Raw genomic sequence first — 23154 nt, forward strand, 5'->3', positions numbered from 1 at the left:
AACAATATATTTTGCTTAAAATGTCTGAACAATATATTTTCCTTGAAAATATAGTCTTGGAGACTCCATGAATTGTAAAAGGTAAACTGTTAACACTGGTAGACTATTAAACTTTCACAGATGCACAATTTTATTCCCTTTCATTTTAGGGACTTCCTGGTCCTCCAGGGCCTCCTGGAGAAGGTGGAAAGCCAGGTGATCAAGTAAGTGTTTAAATAATAATAATGGCAACACCACATGTTGCTGGCTCAATTATCGGTTTCTGTGCATGAGGCTCTGTTGTGCTTTTCCTTTACATACATTATCTCTTTGAGTTCTCAAAACAGCTCTATATACTGGTGCCATCATTATCTTTATCTTTATTTTATAGATGAGGAAAATTACAGACATTAGATAACTTTCCCAAAGTCACACAGCTAATATGATTTCAATCCAGGTCATCTGCTTCCCCAGATGTGTTCTTAACCACTTATATAAACAGTTATGAACGAATACTAACAATTTTATTCTGTCATTTTCCTGGCACATAGATTTATTTATTTTTCCTTGAGTGATTCATTTGTTAATTTAACCATTTCATAAATATTTGATGAACACTCTGTGTGCTTGGCTCTACAAAGCACTGGCCTGAACAAGCTGAACAAAATGGATCTGGACCTTGCCCTCCTTACAGTCTAGTAGGAGTCAAAGAGTATAGGACAATTACAATCATAGCAAGCTCTAAATGCTATGATAGGGGATACTATGATACTATGTTTATGGAAACACGAAAGATGCACCTAAATAAGACTTGGGGGGTTGAGGAAAAATTTTCCAGACAAAGTAATATACTAGATCTGAAGGATGAATGATGGTAAAAGTGAAGGAGGAAAGATAGGAAAAAACTCCAGGAGATGAGACAACCTTACTACATCAGCGTGGGAAGTGTAATTTTGGGAGGGTAGAAAGAAGACTGGAGGGCGAATCAGGGGCCACATCATGGAGGGTTTTAATTTGATTCTAATTTGTTCTTCATCATTTACAGTAATGGGAAGCTAAGGAAGGGTTTTAGGCTGGGTGCAGTGACTCATGCCTGTAATCTCAGCACTTTGGGAGGCTGAGGCAGGTGGATCACTTGGGGTCAGGAGTTCAAGACCAGCCTGGCCAACATGGTGAAACATTGCCTCTACTGAAAGTACAAAAATTAGCTGGGTGTGGTGGCACATGCCTGTAATTGCAGCTACTCAGGAGGCTGCCGCAGGAGGGCTTGAACCCAGGAGGCCGAGTTTTCAGTGAGCTAAAATCATGCCACTGTACTCTAGTCTGGGTGACAGAGCGAGAGTCTATCTCAAAGAAAAAAAGGTTTTTAAGGAGGGAATAATATGATCAGATTTGGCTTTTAGGGAGATCAGGCCATAATGAAGACAGTCCACTTCGGGGAAAAAATTGGAGGCCTATTTAATAAAGTTACCATCTTTATCAAATAAAGAAATTTCAAAACGAAAAACTTTCTTTGATTTAAGAACAAACTGAAACTTTTAATGTAGAAGCTACTGCACTAATTTGAATCCACTGTATCTAATAGAGTGCTTTGTCCGTATAATAGGCTCAAGATTTACTAAATTGAGTAGAATTGAATTGGTTCTATTTAAAAGATCAACTCTTTAGCACTTTTTATATAACTTTTCTTTATTTAAACTTTTTCATCTCCCATTAGTTAAAAAAAAAGACATTTAGCATGTATTTTGCTGCCTCTAAAAAAACGAATCCTCTATCTTTGTGAAATAGTATTTTGCATGTTCTCTCTCATTGCTGAAAATTAAGCATTCAGGTATAACACAAAGTTTTTTGGAAAAATATTTTCATCTAAAATATGTGATATTCTCTCATTTATAAAAATCTATGTACTTTTCTTTCCTTAATATTGTTGGCTTATGCAGCCTTCTAATGGCACATGAATGGAAACTAGGTGTATGAACTGGAAAGTTTTCTGATAAATGCCTAAACTCAAAGCTCTTGTTCCATTAAAAAATGTATTTATAGGGTGTTCCTGGAGATCCCGGAGCAGTTGGCCCACTAGGACCTAGAGTAAGTATTTTAATCTTCACGATTAATTTTGTTTCCCACTGGCTTCAGTTTTAAAAGGTATCTTTTTAACTCTTAAACTGAGATTTATTTGAACCATTAAATTCTTTGACTAGATAAAAATCAATTTTGTGAGAAATGTTTTGTGCTATGAAACTAGCATATCCTTAAACTTCAAATTTATTTCTTATCACTAAATTAGAAAATTGAGCTTCAGTAATGTCTCATTTCTAAATGTTTCCCTGTAGAAGCAATTTCTCAGAAACATTTTAACCCATTTTTAGATCAAGTATTGAGATTATTTGACATTCCAATTTTGTGCTAGGGAGAACGAGGAAATCCTGGGGAAAGAGGAGAACCAGGAATAACTGGACTCCCTGGTGAGAAGGGAATGGCTGGAGGACATGGTCCTGATGGCCCCAAAGTAAGTATCCTAGTGATCTCAGTATTTAAAAATTCTTTAAAAGTACTGCTCAATAAACACATGATGGTGCTAGAATGCATTTGTCATGTTTTGGAAAGATAATTCGATTACATCATTTTCTTTTTCCACAAATATTTAATGAGCGCTTACTAGGCTTTTTCCTTGCAACTAAAGTATCAGCTAAACAGAAGACTCTCTTCTGTGATGGGGATTGTGGTTTAGTGCACGCGATGATAGATTTCCATATACAAAAACATTCCTAATGTTTATGTACATTTTACTAGTGGCTTCTACAACTATGCAGAGGAAAGAAATAGAAAATTCCATAATTTATTAGGAGGCTTTTATAATAATATACTTCATTTTCCTTGTCTCAGGTCCCACAATTGTGCTTACTACATATGTGAAAATATGGAATTTTTGAAATCTGAAAATACAATGCATCATAAGGCAGAAATGTGTGCCATTTAGCGATTGGTGGAAGATAATGTGACCAACTTTAGGATAAACAATTGAAGTAGAATTTTTCATGATCATGTGACATGAGACCCCTTAATATTTTCATGGTTAGAATGATTGATATGGTCTACTACAATTTAGATACTACATTAGCTGAAAAGCCAGGCAAATATCAAATATCAGTTTCATTAAAGAGATAATGAAATATTTCTCCAAATGTAATGTCTTTCTTTCTTAGTATCTTCTATTATCTTGCCAACAGAGAGGGGAAAAAAAGCAACTGTGTTATTTTTATTTGAATTAGTGTTCAATTGCCTCATAAAAGTTGAAAATGTAAACCAACAGTCAAAAAAGCAAATCTGATTTTTTAAATTTCAAAATTATCAACTCACGCAAAGACAACTATCTTAGATAAAAATATAAGCACTAAGTTGAACTACATGAAATTGCTGATATCAACTATTTTTGACCCGCTAAAAAGCAATTTCATTAGTTTAATCTTAATATATTGGTGTGGTCACTTAATGTTGGTTCATTTTAGGGCAGTCCAGGTCCATCTGGGACCCCTGGAGATACAGGTCCACCAGGTCTTCAAGGTATGCCAGGAGAAAGAGGAATTGCAGGAACTCCTGGCCCCAAGGGTGACAGAGTAAGTCTTTTTTTTTTTTTTTTTAAGTTCATTTATTCAGACTTTCTACTGAAAGTGATTTCCTGAGCAGGTCTTATTTCTATCATCCTGAGTCACAAGTCATTCATTCATTCATTCATTTTTCTAATAAATACTGAAAAAATGCACAGCATGAGCCACCATCCCAGGCTCAACTGGATACAACTAGGAAAATGGCAATTAACCCTTCACTCTCATGAAATTTACACACAAATGTGGGAAAGAGACAATTAAATGAATAAATTATATTTTGTGTGTTTTCCCAGGGTGGCATAGGAGAAAAAGGTGCTGAAGGCACAGCTGGAAATGATGGTGCCAGAGTAAGTAAAAGCATTCTTTTTCTAGCTGGGCTAGTAACCAACATTACAGTATCATATAAGTTTGCCTGAACTTTCCAAAATAAAGTTAATAATGTTTCCTTGGTAGTCAGGAATTGGAGAATAATGACATGTGAGATCTGCTCACATGAATACCCAACAATGGGTATTTATTTTGCTTGCCCTGAATTAAATAGAGAAGCTTAAGTAAAAACACATTTATTGTCTCTATGAGATAGGTGCTTTAAGGGGGTAGGAGCCCTCTTTATCTTTCTCTATCATCTTTTTATTTCATATACAAGGGTTGTTTCTGTTAAAATGCTAATCTAGTGAGCTGGCCAATCCCTCATTCCAGCAATAGCAAGTAGAGCTTTGTGGAGTCACCAAAACTGTGATAACTGTTTCTCAGTATACTGGATATTTGGGGTGAGAAATTTACTGCACAGTGAATCAACATTAATGTTTTCACTAATAAAGGGTTTGAATAAGCAGAATGTCAGGAAGGATGGTCGACCTCAAAGCATTGTTTGATGTCATGTCAGAAACTGACATTTAACAAGCGGTAGGTCTTTGAAATTAGAATGTATGTTTACAATTCCTGGGACAATCAGACTTGAAGGACAATATATTTTCAGACATAAATGATTTCCTCATGTAAGTGTAGCTAGTTACAATGGCTTTAACATCCATCATTTTCTGGAATAGTGCCTGATATTTGATGAATGATTTCTGTCTCAGTATGACATTGTTTGCTGTTAGTTGCCATGTGTGCGCTGGCAATAGCTGTTGTAACATAATGGAAGAGAACTGCTATTTGGTTCTACACATTGAGTAATTGTTAATATATTGGTTATAATAACTTTGGATTAAGAAAATATAGTGAAATGTAGTAGAAAAGTTTCACTTTAGGGTAATTAGTCCTTTTTATGCAAATTTAATTAATGATGCACCACTTCTTTTAACAAATTATGCACAAAAGATATACCTTGCCTTTTAGTTAAATCTGATATTTGATTAACATTTCAAAAACGGTCAAGTAAATCTGGTATATTTTTAATATTTTACACCATAAATATCCTGGAATGAATAAGTAGTGCAGTACTATTTGTAGGAATGATGCATTGGTAGTTTATTTTAAGGGAAACTTCAAAATATGTATCTATTGTGCCTATGAACTAACTTTGAAATTGCAGTGTGCTAGGATCAGGATGTAAGCAATGACTGCTTTATTTTTAATGAGGATAATACACGGTTGCAGGAAAGAAACAGAGCAGAACACTTACTGTCATCAACACTTAATGTCATCTCATAGCAGGGAAAAAATAAATAACATGTTTTCTCTGTGTAAAAAATCTATAAACATAAGTAATGAAGTGATATTCATATTCCATCAAATCCTTTAGGGAATTGTATTATATAAATTGCAATATATGGAATATATGTATTTCTACTAATATGGAAGTATATTCCATTATAGTCCCAGAGATTATAAGAACACAGATTTCTTATGTGCTTGTCAAAACTGTAAAATTAAAGTCATTTTTGTTGCTTAAGTTTCTTCAGTAATAAATACAGAAATTAAATGATAAAAGTATATTTGGGCTGCATATGCAGATATCAGATAAAGAACTTGTTTTAGAGAGGACTCCAATATTTCAGCAGTTTCAAGATTGTGATAATGTGTCAAGAAGACTCAGATTGTGTCCCCATGTGTTAGCTGTCCTGTCCTCTAAGTGTTAGCTCTCTTATTCCCAGAAATCTCAAAGTAGCTGAGGTTTTAGGCTGTAAACCTTAGCTACTTCTCCTTTTCATCTAAAGAAAACTAAGCCAGGCATGGTGGCTTGTGCCTGTAGTCCCAGTTAGTCTGGAGTCTGAGATGGGAGGATCACTTGAGTCCAGGCCAAGAGTTCAAAGATGCACGTGCTGTGAGCACATCTGTGAATAGCCACTGCACTCCAGCCTGGACAATGTAGAGTGGAGACCCTGTGTCAAAACAGAAACAAAAACAAAAACAAACAAAAGCCTAAAATGCCTTAACACGATTTCAATTTTTTAAAATAAAAGGTGATAATTTGCTATTATAGTTTAAGAATATAGTACTATATGCAAAAGAAGGAAAGCCTCTTTTCAATTTGTGGTCAAGTATCAGAATAAATTTTAGCAAAGCTAATTAGGCTAAGAAACAGAAACACTTTTGAAGCTTAACATTAATTTAGCCCTAATACCTGAAAACAGTTTCAGGTATGCATGAAGTTGAGCTGCATGAAAGAGGTAAAATGCCATGTGGAGAAAATATGATGGGAATGGTTTTAAACTAGACAGAAAAAATTTGAAAATATATACATTATATCATTTATTATAGCTAGTAATTTGCAAAAGCCCTCGTTATAACAAAATAGTCTTTTCTTTTTTGTTTGTTTATTTGCTTAAGCATGAAGATTTTTGTGCATCTTCTTCCCTCAATATGCCTATGTTCTCTTAATTGACAGGGTCTTCCGGGTCCTTTGGGCCCTCCAGGTCCTGCAGGTCCTACTGGAGAAAAGGTAAATCACAAGTTTTTAATTTGTATACTCAAAATGATGAGTTCTGAATAGCTGACTCTTTCATAAATCTTTCAATTTTATAACATATGGTAGCTGAGCAAGATCATTTCAGAGTTCTTTTCCACTGTCTCCCCCTGCACAATGACGAGTATCCTAAAATTATATCCTGTTTAGTTGCTGCTTTGGACGATAACCATCTGAAATCTGCTTTCTAGGGTGAACCTGGTCCTCGAGGCCTAGTTGGCCCTCCAGGCTCCCGGGGCAATCCTGTAAGTGACAGTATTTTGGTGTTCTTTAGTGCAAGATTGAGCAATAAAACAATTCATCATTTGGTTTTGGTATTTATATACAACGATGCTTATTGATTTTAGGCTATTTATAACTTCCTGGTCTTTAGCTTTTGCATCTCTAATTACATTTAAAAATTACCTGCTATGCAATCTACTAAGCCTAGTTAGACGGCTTGTTTACTAAATAATTTGGAGGCAGCTTTGAGACCTCTGACCTTGGGAATTTTGTTCTGTGACCTATATCTTTATATAATTCTTAAGGGTCTTTCTTGAGCAATATGTGTAATCTTTCTATATTTACATGACTAAATATCAAATTTGTATGATCATATTTTAAAATATTGTTCCTGTTTAATGTGTGAAAGCTACAGTAATCTTTGTCTCCATCTAGGGTTCTCGTGGTGAAAATGGCCCAACTGGAGCTGTTGGTTTTGCTGGACCCCAGGTATAATTTTCAAATATCCCTAATTTACAAGTAAATACTTCTCTTCTTATAATAAGTTTAATGATCATTGTCATATGTTTTTAAGACATGTTAATAATTCAGGAAAGTTTATAGTTTTCTAGATAATATTCTCATTTTCAATACATTTTTTATAGACCGGCACAAAACTCGAGTTTGTGGTAGTTGAGCTATTTGTTAAAATAAAAATGCGGTGGGATAACTTATTTTTCAGGCTGTCTTGAAAGATCTCATCAGAGTAGTTTTTTTTTCCTTTACTATGCTTTAATACTGATTAAAAAGCACTGTTTCACAATATATGATTAATTGATACATTAGTAATAATTACTAATTATTACTAATAGTAAAAATAATTTGCCTGTAAGTCTTAGAATCAATTGCTTGTTTATATAATTTTGTATAGGGTCCTGATGGACAGCCTGGAGTAAAAGGTGAACCTGGAGAGCCAGGACAGAAGGGAGATGCTGGTTCTCCTGGACCACAAGGGTTAGCAGGATCCCCTGGCCCTCATGTAAGTTAACAACAAAAAGGCTTAACTTGAATCAAGTGCCCCATGTTTGGAGTGTACGTAGAGCTCTTTTCACTACAGTGCTCTTTTGTTTGTTTCTATTTAGGGTCCTAATGGTGTTCCTGGACTAAAAGGTGGTCGAGGAACCCAAGGTCCGCCTGTAAGTTTCTTTGATGATCTGCAAAGTATGCATAGCTAATTCTAGTTATCTAGCGGTTCCTGGTCATGTAAAAGATAATTTTCATCTGAAGCTGTAATAACAAATTACTATCTGTATCAACTGTACTGTAGTGCAAAGGGCACTTAACTCAGATGGAGATTTGGGTTAAAATCAAGTTTATAATCTTGGAGACCCAGGTGCCTCATCTGTAATGTAAGTAATATATTACCTATATAAAAGAATAAACAATGTGAAAGCACTCTATTTAATTCAGTTACATAAAATATTAATGTGACTCTAGCACTACTTGCATGGCAAAAGAAAATAGTGCCCTTCCTGCCAGTTAATCTAGATTAATTCCCTCAAACATGAGATGCACTTGAAGAAAAAAGTTTATTGCTTGCAACGTGAAAGGAAATCTAAAGGCTTCAGTCTTCCTGTGAAACAAATCTCAGGAAACTACATGTAACTAATTGATATTACTTTAAAATTTGCTTATGTGATATTCTGTTTCTAGGGTGCTACAGGATTTCCTGGTTCTGCTGGCAGAGTTGGACCTCCAGGCCCTGCTGTAAGTCAACTTAGTGAGTGAAGTCACTAATAGTGAAATAATTACACACACGTATACATTTGGGTTATATTCATTACTTTATTTAATCCCTTAATGTTATGTTTTCTTATTTAACAACTCTTATCCCAATAATGCCAAGCAAATTTCAGCAAAGTAAATCATCCTTAGTAATCTAGTATTTCTTGGAGGAGCTAATTTGCAAGCTCTTTTTAATCCCAATGTTTGATTATTATTCCATTTAGATACTGAACACTTATAATATTATGTGCTAATAATCATTCTCTTCAGTTAAGATGTATCTACGAAACTTTCTTTAATAAATGTTATTCATTATAAGATAAAATCATAAGAATAAATAATTATAACAGAATAAAATGTTGCATATTCATCATTGGAATGGAGCCTTAAATAAGTCTGAAAATTCAAGCAAGTTGCGCCACTCTTTAAAAATTATTCAAAGGAAATTGACTGCAAATGATATTTAGTTTTTACCCTGGGGAATGAATCTACAGCTGTGTTTTCTTTTATATAAATCCTATTGAATGACTGATTATCTCACAGGCAAAATGAACCTGCAGGCTTGGACATCTGCATCTGAGGCAGACAGCATTATCAGTCGCTCTTACTTGGCTTCCACTTTGCCCTCCTGTGTCTTTCTTTCTTTGTAATACTAGGGAGCTCCAGGACCCGCGGGGCCCTTAGGGGAACCTGGGAAGGAGGGACCTCCAGGTCTTCGTGGGGACCCTGGCTCTCATGGGCGTGTGGGAGATCGAGGACCAGCTGGTCCCCCTGGTGGTCCAGGAGACAAAGGGGACCCAGGAGAAGATGGGCAACCTGTAAGTTTGGCACATTTGTTCCAGACCACCTTCAACTGAGATATTTACAAATAGAAAGCCTTAATGATCAGTGCCACAAAAATGCTTGACTAATATGCTGGGCACATTCCTAAATTTTTAAAGTGCATTATGCCCTATAGATTTTAATTTATAATTCTCTGCTTTAAGAAAAATGTATATATATATAGAGATAAAAATAGCAGTAATGGATATGATATCTAAATACTAAACAAAAAAATTAAATGTTCATTATTAATAACTTTAAAAAATAGCTGTATATTATATTTTAAATGCAAATACCTTTAAATATTGTGTTTAGATAAATATTTTTTCTTTATTTTTGAACTTTCTTTTTGTCTTTTTAAAAAGACAAAATATATTTCTCTGAAGTTACCTCTTTTATTATTATTTTATTGAGTATTATTCACATTAATCTTCAGTTTCTTTCCAACTGATGAGTTTCACCTTTAAATAATGTGTTAGAGGTTCTGTGTGGATTACAATTTATGACTACTCATATATACTGTGGTTTTGTGAAGCAGAGAACTTATTTTTCATACTGAAAAACCTGTAAAGCTGTACCCAACTTATAGTAAATTCCGTGGGTATGGTTTTACCCTGAATAGTTTCAGATTTTAGTTTGTCCTCAATATTAGGGTCCAGATGGCCCCCCTGGTCCAGCTGGAACTACCGGGCAGAGAGGAATTGTTGGCATGCCTGGGCAACGTGGAGAGAGAGGCATGCCTGGCCTGCCAGGCCCAGCGGTGAGTAGCTGCGTCGGTCAATATTTTATATAAAATGTGCAATACAAATTGTTTAGAGAATTGATTTTTCTTTTTTTTGCTTGATGAATAGATTTAAGCAGTATTGTAAGGACATTAATTTTTGAGTATCTTAAAAACCTTTTGATTTTAAATGTCAAATTCTTAACTACCTTACAAAGTCTTTGAAAATATATATTTGTTTAACCCTGAGCTAGAAAAGTAGACAAATAAGGATATGGATTTTTGGTGACCTTTAAATCTTTCTTCAAAGATTAAAAGGATCCCTGGAGCTAGAGGAGGGGGATAATCTCCTGGTGAGTAGGTAGTGTCTTTTTAAGTAAACACGCTTAACGAAAACACCGTATTTCACAATAAACCATCAAAGGGAAGACATAGTTGAGCTAAAGTAATATTTGAGATGAATGTGGGGTGAACACTAAAGAATGATCTGAAGGTAATCTCCTGTTCCCTGGAGGGTGCTTTAGAATTTTATATTCCTTGGAGTATGGATAAAAGTTTGATTCAAATTTGACTTTGAAGAGACTACATTTTACTGCTAAAAGATTACAGTGCTTGAAAAAATTAATGATGTTTTTATATGGAATGTAGACAGAGAGATATATGGGATCTTGGAACTGGGAGGCATGTGGGTAGAAATATGAAACCAACAAAGTAGGAGTTAAGGGAAGTCTTACTGTTATCAGAAGAGAGCCAAGGACTTGAAAGTAAAATCTCTCAAGGGTGAGACCAAAGGGTCAGAACATAGAAATAAAATGAACAGACAAAGCAGAATTGAAAAAGGATGAGAGCGATGCAAATTCCAGAAGGGCAGCTAGAATCAACCATGGTGTACATGATTAGAACTCAAAATTGCACACCTGTGCTGGTGGCAAAAAATGGCTGGTTTTTGGTCCCTTAGATATGTCAGGAGGAGTCTGATAGGAGGTGGGCATACTTCTAAGAAAGCATTATAATTACATGGGTGTTGCAAGATAATGCAAAATTATTGTTACAGAGGGAGCCTGGAGGCACCATTTTGAAAACTTAGCTTTTATGGGAACTAGCGTTCTCCAATTTCTTCAGAAGTATTTGACATTTATACTTCTATTTCAGGGCACACCAGGAAAAGTAGGACCAACTGGTGCAACAGGAGATAAAGGTCCACCTGGACCTGTGGGACCCCCAGGTTCCAATGGTCCTGTAGGGGAACCTGGACCAGAAGTGAGTACTATAGTGAAAATAACTCTTCTCTTGTTATCTGAGTGTCATGGGAGCAATTTTTTCATTTAGCAATTGATTTAGAATTTGATTTAATATTTGACCTCAAGAAAGTTTCTTAGTAATGTTATTTGATGTACTCTACTTCCCTAGAGAGTTGGCTAAATGATGACATAAAGACATGGTAACAGGATTGGTGTCTTTTCACTGACCTTCCTCTAGTCTGGAGCTAAGTATTTTAGTTCATTTAAGCTGTTGCCAAATTGTTTTGAAAGTGAAAGGACACATCCATTCATCTTTCCCCTTGTTATTATTTCATTTTGTAATGGTATAATTATCAAAATTGTCAAATTTTATGGTGATAGGATTAATATAGCTATTACAGCTTGCAAAAAGGGTAAAGTTAGTAGAGATGATTTTACTTAAGTATCACGATAAAGTAACATAATGGATGTCATGTTCCTTTAGGCACTTTTGAGAGGAAATCAGTTTTTGATAGGCAATTTGAGAAATTTAAGGTTGGAATATCCTCTGTTCAGCGTTTTAAAGGGTCAATCATCAAACAGTTAATGTAACATTTTATTAAAAGAAGGAATCAATAACTTTTATAACAATGTTTCACCAAATAGTAAGGACATATTTATGATAAAAATCACAATAAAATAGAAAAGGAAGACTATATATTTCTTAAAGTAATTTAATATCATTGAAACAGTTATTTTATTTCAAAACTTTAAGGATATTATTTGAATAATCTTAAGAAGTAAATGTGGGAAAACCATTCATTGGTAATACAAGCAAAACAAAGTGGTAAGGATGTAATTGTTGTCTATTTCAAAGTATTTCAGGATTTTCAAAATAAAAAATATAAATGAAGAATATGGATGAAGTAAGAATGTGTTAATATACAGTAATTCAAAATAATAAAAAAGAGGCAGAAACCTTTCTTCTGCTGACATTTCCATAAATGCTAATTTACAGTTTATAAAACAGGTGTAAAACATGCTGTCATTTTTCTGATAATTGGAATGAGAATTTTTTTATTACTCTGTTAAGTAGGTTTTCAAACTATTATTCTTCATAGGGTCCAGCTGGTAATGATGGTACCCCAGGACGGGATGGTGCTGTTGGAGAACGTGTAAGAGACATTTTGCTGATTAAAAAATCTAAAGTCAGACAAATCTGAAATATTTTTAATTTATATTAAAAACTTTCATTTTTCCTCATAGCTCCAATGCAGCTGTGATTTTTCTGAATAACAACCTTTTTTGTAAGGTCATAATTTTTAAATCTTGTAAATGAAATGAGATTTGAATATGTATATATATAGTTGAAATAGTTGCAAAGGAAGTGAGTCCTGGTCAATTCTAAATATATAAGTGCTTTAAGTATTTTTTATTTTTGTTTTTTTGAGATGGAGTCTTGCTCTGTCTCCACGCTGGAGTGCAGTGGTATAATCTCGGTTCACTGCAACCTCCACCCCAGGGTTCAAGCGATTGTCCTGCCTCAGCCTCCTGAGTAGCTGGGACTACAGGTGCCTGCCACTTCGCCCAGCTAGTTTTTGTATTTTTAGTAGATACAGAGTTTCACTGTGTTGGCCAGGATGGTCTCGATCTCTTGACCTCATGATCGGCCCGCCGCGGCCTCCCAAAGTGCTGGGATTACAGGCATGAGCCACCATACCGGACCAAGTTTTTTTGTTTTTTTCCAAAACCTTGAAATTGCTAATTTAGATTATTCAATTTATTATGTGTCTGTTCAGTAACCTAATTGCCAAAGTTTATCCAGGTTGATAAATTAATCAGTCAAATAAGACAATTTTGTCAGAAAATATGTAAATATATAGTCCATTTTTCAAGTCAAATATTTATATTTAGACATGTTCATATAACACTTACCTCACCTCTGACTTCTTAAGGAGACAAGTAATATTTGGAGCCTTGTCATAATTGGGTCATCTGGATAAAATAAAAAGGAGTCTCTTTATTTTCCTCGTCCTTCTTAGCTTTATTCTCCAGAAAACTATGCATTCTGGAAAGGTCCCTTAGCTCAGTGCCTAGAGGTACTTATTCCTTGAGACATTGCATCATCATAAGATTGCGGATGGTATGATTTCTGCCTTTCTTTTGTAAAAACAGAAGAAGGTGGACTATTGAAGGGAAAGGAAGGAAGGATAATCACAATTTAGTTTTCTGAAAGAACACATATGGAGAGGAAAATCTAGAAGGTGGTTTCCTTGAAAATTTCTTTGTTTTCACAATCTTTGGAAAGTCTTTGTGTATTCCAAGTATACTGATATGGCAGCTTAAAGACTTGGTGGTCTAGAAAACATATTAAATTCTGGAGGTGATCAATTCTATACTCCAATGATCTTGATTGTGAGAGCAATAGGGAGTAAGTGAGGGGAAGGATGAGACCTGAAATTAGGGTGAAATAACTTTACTGTTTTCCATTCAATTTATTAGTTGGTAAATATAAGTAAAATAATAAGTTAAAATAAGTTTTAAAGGGTATATTTTTCCATTATTAATACTATATGAATAACATGAACATATGGAATATTGTGGTTTTAGAATAAATATTTAAAAATAATATCATGGTTATTCTTGTCAGGGTGATCGTGGAGACCCTGGGCCTGCAGGTCTGCCAGGCTCTCAGGGTGCCCCTGGAACTCCTGGCCCTGTGGGTGCTCCAGGAGATGCAGGACAAAGAGGAGATCCGGTAAGGAGGGAGTCAGTTTCACATTGACAGTTTTACACACCCATATTTATAAGCTACATATATGCACATACACTATCATACAAGTGCACTGCATTAAACACTGTAAATAATGGATGGTAAACAGTTAATTATGAATTAGTGTATGTTTCTTTCTTTTTTTTTTTTTTTTTTTGGAGACGGAGTTTCGCTCTCGTTACCCAGGCTGGAGTGCAATGGCGCGATCTCGGCTCACCGCAACCTCCGCCTCCTGGGTTCAGGCAATTCTCCTGCCTCAGCCTCCTGAGTCGCTGGGATTACAGGCACGTGCCACCATGCCCAGCTGATTTTTTGTATTTTTAGTAGAGGCGGGGTTTCACCATGTTGACCAGGATGGTCTCGATCTCTTGACCTCGTGATCCACCCGCCTCGGCCTCCCAAAGTGCTGGGATTACAGGCGTGAGCCACCGCGCCCGGCCTTAGTGTATGTTTCTTAGTATGAAAAGCAAAACTTCATTTATAAGAGGGAATAGAAGAGACTGATGCTTTGACCTCCATCATCTGAAAATGCTGTCATTTGAGAAAGTATGCATTATGTTAAATGTAAGTAATGTCTTACTGTATTCAACTAAGGTGATACTTATTCAATGAAGTCAATGAATAAAATTGACTAAAAAAGTGCCATTGAAGTTATAGTGACCACAGTCTTACCTACACATTGTCATTTGCCTGATTTCAATTAATCATAAGAATATGCATATACACACAGACATATGTATAAGCATCGAACTATACGCACATAGTTTTGATATCCTATATCTATATAATAGGTGAATATCTTTTTTCATGCCAATTTTGTTTTGAAAATTTCTTTTAGGGATCTCGGGGTCCTATAGGACCACCTGGTCGAGCTGGGAAACGTGGATTACCTGTAAGTTCTCTGTTTTTTTTTTTTATTTTTAAATGTTTTCTTATATGAAATATACTCCCAAAGACGTATGATTTAAGATTCATAACTGAAAAACATGAAATTCCTCAAGCTTGAACAAAAATATTAATTTAAAATTATTTGAGTTTACTTTTTTAAAACAAGTTTATTTTTAAAAATTTTAACATAATTCTTCTGAATTTAGCAATGAATTCTATCAATAATCATGGAGACTTGTGAAGTCACAGATTTCTCCTAAAATATAGGGATTATTCCACTTCCCTCTGAGCTATTCTAAAAATCACATAGGAAAATGGATTTGAAAGCTCTTTGTAAACTTGAAAAGCACTATTCAAATATTGTTTCATTTTCAACTAGATTTTTCTATGTTCTGATCTTTGTGCTATTTGCAATGAATCACTTTCAGGTTAACATTATTATATAGATGTCTTATCGTGAATGAATCATCTCATGTGCAGTCTAACAGGTCATAATGTTTTCATGCCCATCAGATAAATTAATGTCTGTTTTCAAAAAGAACAATTATATTTTAAAAATCATGGCCATATTATTAAATAAATCTCAGCTTTAATTTGAGTTTGGTGAATATTTTATAATTGCAAAGCATGTCAAGTAAACAGTTTCCTGAAAAGTTATAGAAACATTGTAATTTTGTTTTCTCGAATAAATACATCGTAGGTAGTAATTCAAATAGATACCTTCTGATTTAGTTTATTTTTAATTATGAAATTTTGGGTCATCCCCCAAATAAAAGAACCTTTCTAACATTATGAAAAACTTCAGGCTGATTTTGATAGTATTTAAATTTACATTGTTATATAAAGTATGTAAAAGCTACTGATATCATCTTATTTTTATTAAAAGTGGGTTCCTAGACTGTATGATAATTAGGAAATATGAATTCAAAATCAAAACAATAAGGGAAAAATTAACCTGAGAGCCAATTGATTTGATGATTGCAGTCATCTTCCAAAATCAGATAAATAGGGATCCGATTCTCTTTTGGGAAAACACTAAAAGCAGCAGAAGCCAGCTCTATAGTACATGACTCTATGTCACTTGTCAGTTTACTGTGAATCACTGGAACCACAATTTGCTGTGAACCCTGGAGCTGTTTTTAATTTCCCAGGACTTAAATCAAAAAACCAACAGCAACAACAATAACAAAACATCTGAGATTGGTTAGATAATTTTTACCTTTTCTCTGGGTATAGCTTCTATCCCCAAATAAGATCCTTAATTACGGCTTTCTTTGTAGTTTCTCAGCATCAAGATGACTGGATTTGGTTACAGATATTGCAGATGTGGGATAACATGGAGTTGCCTTGTTCTTTAGAGGAGAGTGGCTTAATGATGACATTTCTGTTTAATTTGTTCGAGTGATTTTTTGCCGATTTCCTAATATAGTCCCAGCTGTTTATTTGCATATCCAAATTTAAAATCATTTCATTGTTAAAAATTGTATGAAGTGTTTTAATTCAAAAGAATCTTCATATGGTGGCAATATTTTTATATAATAATAACTAAATATGTAAAACATGATCTTTGGAAAACATTTCAGATAGGCTGGCTCAAACCTAAAAATATCTAATTTTAGTATGAATATAAGATAAACATGTAAAAAAAGGAACATTTAGAAAAGTATTGTTATATCTTTTTTTCAATAATCACCTACGATTCTTTGGGAAAAGTAAACAGAAATTTCTAGGTCTAATACTATTTAGATAAGCAAATATATTAATCCACATAAAATACCATATACAAAATTATAGTAAATACAATTATAAACAGTAAAATTATAGTAAATTGTAGTTTAAACAATAATATGTAGCAAGTAATTTTCATGTCATGACTATTTCTAGGGACCCCAAGGACCTCGTGGTGACAAAGGTGATCATGGAGATCGAGGTGACAGAGGTCAGAAGGGCCACAGAGGCTTTACTGGTCTTCAGGGTCTTCCTGGCCCTCCTGTAAGTTGTTTCTTTAAGTATTATTTGCCCACTAGCTGAAACTACATAGGTATCTTGACATGAATGTTTATCTGTCTATAAAATAAGTGGATATGTTTTTATCTTATTTTCAGTTCAATGAGTATCTTGATGAATAGCAAATGATATGCCAATAATAAGCTATAGTTTGTAGGGAAGAAATAAAGCAAAGGCTATATGCACTTTTACTCCTATACGTGTCTTTAACATTGGTCAACTCATGTAGACATTGCAGAGATTGATGACTTTATCAAAGTAGTTTATGCTGCTAAAGTCAATGATAGCACACTTTTGAGAATGGCACAATGCAGAATCCAAAGATTTTGCAACATTTTTTTATTGTATTCCTACTTAGGGTCCAAATGGTGAACAAGGAAGTGCTGGAATCCCTGGACCATTTGGCCCAAGAGTAAGTAACAAAAATTAATAAGTTGCAGGTGTAAATAATAATGCCTTTAGTGATGTATTGGTAATGCTCGACTATCATTTTCATGGTATTGAAGCTGGAGTTGGCTCATCTCCTCAGGTTGGCAACACACATATGAGACAAGGTATTTAGCAATTAATTTTAAGTAGAAATGCCATGAAATATGAAACATTACCTCATGGGGCCACATTAAACTTTCTTACCTAGGGTTTGAATATATTCCTCTGTTAGTTCATTTGGTTACATTGTGTTAATTAAAATTTCTATTAAACTTTCACTTTTTGAGATGATAAAATAGGACTTACCATGAAATGGAGACAGATTTTAAAACTGAATATATTTTGTCTTAAAAGACAAAGTAAGTTATTGTGATTATTCCTCAGAAGTAGTTTGCATAAGGCTAATTTGGAAGTAAATAATAAAATGAAACCAATATTTGAAGCTTTTAGAAATTCTCCATTTGTATTAATGCTGCTTGTAAAAGTCATTGATGGCATAAGACAATTGATGTATATAATTATTTAGGAAAATAGAAAACATTTTGTAGAAAAAAATAGAAAAAATAATTCAAAAAAATCTGCTATATCTAAATGTAGTATAAACAAATCATACATAAAATTGAGAATAATAGTACATCATGAAATTCTAAGCCATAAGCACAGAAATTTCACTTCAACACTCCAACTTTTATCATTTTATTTCAGGTTAATTGAATTTACAATATTTGAGATTTAATGAAAGTTATTACCAATAAAAGTAGGTGACTAGCCCATTAAAGATGTAAACTCATATTCGTCTTGTACCATGCATGGATGATGGAAAATTCTTGGGTGATGAAATCATAAATGTTACAAAGTACCAGAAGTTCATTTATTAATCAGTAAGAAAATGAATCTTAGAAATCATTGTAATAGCTCCATATGTAAAATAGTTCTTTGATTAGAGAAATGCATTGCAAAAGTTTTTCTTGATAGAATCTTAACTACAGTCTTTGTTTCTTGCAGGGTCCTCCAGGCCCAGTTGGTCCTTCGGGTAAAGAAGGAAACCCTGGGCCACTTGGGCCAATCGGACCTCCAGGTGTACGAGGCAGTGTAGGAGAAGCAGGACCTGAGGTAAAGTCACAAGGGTTTGTATGCAAGAAATGCTATTCATTTCAATTGCTCCGATTCTATCCAAGAAATGTCTGTGCAGCCTGATGGACAAGAGACTTAAGGGACTCTGAAAACAAACCTAAAAGTCATGCAAGAGTTTGTATAAGTAACTATTTCAAAGATTTTGATATGGATAAGTTAGATCACATAAAATCAGAGTCCAGCCTACCCAGACATTAACATGATGTGATACCAATAAGAGCAAAGAACATGTTATGATTGTTTTTATAATTAAAGTTATGAAAATGTTGATTTGCTCTCAAGGGCAATATTTTAAATGTCTGTGAGGTATAGTTACTACTTCATGAAAACTCCATAAAAATGTTGGAAAATGAAATTGAAGTTTTTCTACATTGAAAACAACATTCAGGGAGGATTTCAATTAAAACTTTTTGTAAAAAGTTTCAATAGTCTTGAGGATGATACAAAGTTGTATACTATGTTAGATCCTTGCTTCTTTCATGTCTGGAAAACATCTTCATACATCTTCCATGTACAAGTGTACTCATGTGCATGTGTATATGAGCTTATGCATCCCTCGCTTGTGTTTCTTCCTCGTTGGTCTTCTTTACCTTCTCCTCCTTCCCTTTTCTTTGCCTTTCATAGCAATACTGTTAAGCCAGATGTTTATTTCTTATGTGGATCAAATAGTCTTATATTTCCTGTGGGTAAGAAAAATGGTTTCTTCTCATTTATTTCTCTAACTGTGAATAGGAAACAGCTAAAGAATTGGAATACCTTTGACTTACGTGGCTGTTGATTGACTTTATTTTGTGGTTCAGTGGTCCTTGATATTAAAAAAAATAATAATAAAAATAAAATCCTTTTCCTTTCTCCTGAAATTAGTGTGAAGGAATGCATGGACTCAATATATGACCTTAGAGATAGAAAGAAAGAAAAAAACTATGTAACTGCTCTTTGATAGTGAGGAAGCATTGGCACTGAAGGTGAAAGCAACTTGTCTGGAGCCATATAACAAGTGACAGAGCCAATAGTAGAGCTCCAGCCTTCTGGAGAGTTCTTGCTCCCATATCTTGCTCTCTACGTGAGATGTGAACTATGTGTCTCTTCATATTGTCACCTGGTTCTTTCGAGTTGCTGAGTTCTTCCTTGGGGAAGTGCAGAAGGGAATTAATAGAGAGGATCCATTTCGTTGTCTCTGCCACTTTTTGTGCTTATCTCCCTCTCACTTCAATGTGTCTTATTTGGTTAAAAAAAACAAACAAAAAAAAAGAGGCAGGAGAGCTTCTTATTTATTTCAATTAAAAGACTAAGGAAAACTGGGCACTTTGCCATACACCTGTAATTCTAGCTATTCAGGAGGTGAAGGCAGGAGTGTTGCTTGAGCCTGCAGTTTGAATCCAGCCCGGGCAACACAGCAGCAAGACCCTATCTCTAAAAACCTAGACTATTTCTTCGATTTTGCTTAGGACAGAGAATTTTTATCTGGACAGTAATTAATGCACATAAAAAGACTTCCTAAGTTTCTTTCCCTCTCATTTGGAAGTAGTATAATTCATTCTCTTGTGGGTGTTTCTTGTGGAGTATTTTCTTGTTATTGACATATAATCTTATAGAATGGGCACCCACTATTCCCCGGCATCCTTTGTTCAGCTTCTGCCCAAAAAATACTTTTAAAACATGTTGGGTGAACCTTGACCAAAATAGTTTGCAAATGAGCACACATATTTGCATAAAATATATTGTATCTTCAAGGTAAAAACCTGAGCAAATATTTTGCTCTTTGATCTTTCTTTATCTTGGATGATGACTTGAAGATCTGTTGCCTGAAAATGGTTAAGCATCATTTCTCTTCCTTGAATGTTACAGCCTGTTAGACCACCCTCATCTAGTTACTAAAGAGCAGGAGTCATAGATCTCCCTTTACTGTCAAATTGGACTGTCTTATTGGAAGTTCCTATGCACCAAGTTCTACTAGTTAAGTAAAACAAAAACAATGTGTTAAATGTCCATCCAATTTCTTTTTAATTAGGGCCCTCCTGGTGAACCTGGTCCACCTGGCCCTCCAGGTCCCCCTGGTCACCTTACAGCTGCTCTTGGGGATATCATGGGGCACTATGATGACAGCATGCCAGATCCACTTCCAGAGTTTACTGAAGATCAGGCGGCTCCTGATGACAAAAACAAAACAGACCCAGGGGTTCATGCTACCTTGAAGTCACTCAGTAGTCAGATTGAAACCATGCGCAGCCCCGATGGCTCAAAAAAGCACCCAGCCCGCACATGTGATGACTTAAAGCTTTGCCATTCCACAAAGCAGAGTGGTGAGTAGACCGCAGGCCATTTGAACAAAACCCATTGTTTCTGACGGTTTTATTATCAACTGCATTCCAAAATATGTTACTGACTTTCTACTTAGCGATAGATATGAGATAAAAATAGTAAACATAGACCTTATAATTTAATGGTAAAAACTGTCCATTTTGTGAAAACCTGAAAAAAGGCTAAGCATCACTAATTATCAGAGAAATAAAAATCAAAATGAGATACCATCTCACACAAGTCAGAATGACTGTCATTAAAAAAGTCACAAAATAACAGATGCTGACAAGGCTGTGGAGAAAAGGGAACACTTATACACTCACTGGTGGGAATGTAAATTAATTCAGCCACTGTGGAAAGCAGTCTGGAGATTTCTCAAAGAACTTAAAGCAAAGCTACCATTTGACCTAGCAATCCCATCACTGGGTATATACCAAAGGAAAGTAAATCATTCTACCAAAAAGACCCATGCATTCATATATTCATCACTGTGCTGCTCACAATAGCAAAGATATGAAATCAATCCAATGGTAGATTGGGTAAAGAAAATGTGATATATACACATGATGAAACACTATGCAGCCATTAAAAAGAATGAAATCATGTCCTTTGCAGAAACATAGATGTAACTGGAAACCATAATCCTAAAGAAAATGCAGGAACAGAAAACTAAATATCATATGTTCTCACCTATAAGTAAGAGCTAATGAGCACACATGGACATAAATATGAAACCATAAACGCTGCAGGCTGCTATTAGGGGAGGGTGTAGATGGGAGTGAGGGTTGAGAAATTACCTATTGGGTACTACACTCACAACCTGGGTGACAGGATCTGTACACCAGACCTCAGCATCATACAATATTCCCATGTAACAAACCTGCACAGGACCCTATCTAAAATAAAAGTTAACTTTAAAAACTGTACTATAATAGATGATATATCCTATCAATAATCCAGTTTCACAATGGTAGTTCCATTTCCATCCAGAAATCTTAAAATAATGATTTTTTTGGAGTAAAAGCATTTTGTGGAAATGTGGAAAATAGTTGCTTTAGTATTGTTAAAAATATTTATTTACTTGCATAACCTGTCAGTGTCTTAATGTTAAAATATTGTTGGATCATCAATCATATATTTCCCAAATGTATTTAAATATGTAATTCCTTTCATGTAGTTTAATGTTCTGTAAGTCATATTTTTGGAATTTCTGCTGGCAGGATTATATTATTATGAGGTTTCAAGGCATTTTGGAATAAAATAGTTTTTTGCCCTAGTTGCATGTACCAGGCTTAGAGTTTACCTTATTCTGTCATTTTAATTAATCTAATAAGATCTAGAGAACAGGGATCCTAAGTCATAGGAGACAAATGATCTACAAAGTGCTTCAGAGTTTCTGTTAACTTTGAAATGACATTGACAGGAATAGCTAAAATTATTATCTTTGAAGAGAGGACAATTTTATTAACTCTATATACATTCCACCACTTTAATTTCATTTAAAATGCAATTATCACATATTATGTATGTAATATACACACAAATATATATACACACACACACACACACACACACACACACACACATATATATATTTACACCCATATATGCAAATAAAATTGCGTATTTGACTGTATGCCTACCACCAAGCACTGCCTTGGTATTTCCTGTTTTAAGAATCTCTCAGATATGAGATTAATTTTAAGAAGAGCAAGTGAAATGATTCATAGCATTCTAATTTTAATTCAACTCATTTATTTACTCATAGTTTTGATGTTACATTATTATATTCTAATTCAAATTTGCTTTAAAATATTGGCTTTATAAATTTAAGGGGAACACATCTATTTTGGCAAAGCCACTTACAGTAGGTTGTCTCTTTTCAGTATTGTTTTCTCATCTATAAAATGGGGGTAATGATATTTCCTTCACATGGAAGTTTTGGGCCTTAAGTACATGGTTTGGCAAATTGCCTTACAATAGCGACTAACATGTAGAAAGGTCCCCCGCTGCATAATGGTTACTTTTTTCTTAAGGGGTACTCTCTCTTAAAATAATTCTTAATCAGGGAATATATATTTTCAAACTCTCTGTTAATTCTTTTGGATACTCATAATCATGATTAAGATTGTCTTTATTTAGTAAAATTCCTATTTTGAAAAATAGGTGAATACTGGATTGATCCTAACCAAGGATCTGCTGAGGATGCAATCAAAGTTTACTGCAACATGGAAACAGGAGAAACATGTATTTCGGCAAACCCATCCAGTGTACCACGTAAAACCTGGTGGGCCAGTAAATCTCCTGACCATAAGCCTGTTTGGTATGGCCTTGATATGAATAGAGGATCTCAGGTAATTTAATATGCTTACTTA

At 34.6% G+C, this 23154-nt stretch overlaps 1 protein-coding gene across 1 annotated transcript in view; it reads left to right on the forward strand.

Moving 5' to 3' along the window:
- COL5A2 (collagen type V alpha 2 chain) overlaps positions 1 to 23154 on the forward strand; it is a 145813-nt gene that overhangs the window by 118646 nt on the left and 4013 nt on the right. Inside the window, exons 31-52 of the mRNA XM_032292672.1 lie at positions 150 to 203; positions 2023 to 2067; positions 2390 to 2488; positions 3489 to 3596; positions 3881 to 3934; positions 6421 to 6474; positions 6690 to 6743; positions 7156 to 7209; positions 7631 to 7738; positions 7842 to 7895; positions 8413 to 8466; positions 9141 to 9302; positions 9959 to 10066; positions 11180 to 11287; positions 12369 to 12422; positions 13898 to 14005; positions 14859 to 14912; positions 16793 to 16900; positions 17274 to 17327; positions 18350 to 18457; positions 20490 to 20781; positions 22946 to 23133. Of these exons, the coding sequence (XP_032148563.1) occupies positions 150 to 203; positions 2023 to 2067; positions 2390 to 2488; positions 3489 to 3596; positions 3881 to 3934; positions 6421 to 6474; positions 6690 to 6743; positions 7156 to 7209; positions 7631 to 7738; positions 7842 to 7895; positions 8413 to 8466; positions 9141 to 9302; positions 9959 to 10066; positions 11180 to 11287; positions 12369 to 12422; positions 13898 to 14005; positions 14859 to 14912; positions 16793 to 16900; positions 17274 to 17327; positions 18350 to 18457; positions 20490 to 20781; positions 22946 to 23133 (2082 nt within the window). The remainder of the gene's footprint in view (positions 1 to 149; positions 204 to 2022; positions 2068 to 2389; positions 2489 to 3488; positions 3597 to 3880; positions 3935 to 6420; positions 6475 to 6689; positions 6744 to 7155; positions 7210 to 7630; positions 7739 to 7841; positions 7896 to 8412; positions 8467 to 9140; positions 9303 to 9958; positions 10067 to 11179; positions 11288 to 12368; positions 12423 to 13897; positions 14006 to 14858; positions 14913 to 16792; positions 16901 to 17273; positions 17328 to 18349; positions 18458 to 20489; positions 20782 to 22945; positions 23134 to 23154) is intronic.

This window comes from Sapajus apella, unplaced genomic scaffold, assembly GCF_009761245.1.
Source record: "Sapajus apella isolate SASKATOON/1434 unplaced genomic scaffold, GSC_monkey_1.0 scaffold28, whole genome shotgun sequence".
Lineage (NCBI taxonomy): Eukaryota > Metazoa > Chordata > Mammalia > Primates > Cebidae > Sapajus > Sapajus apella.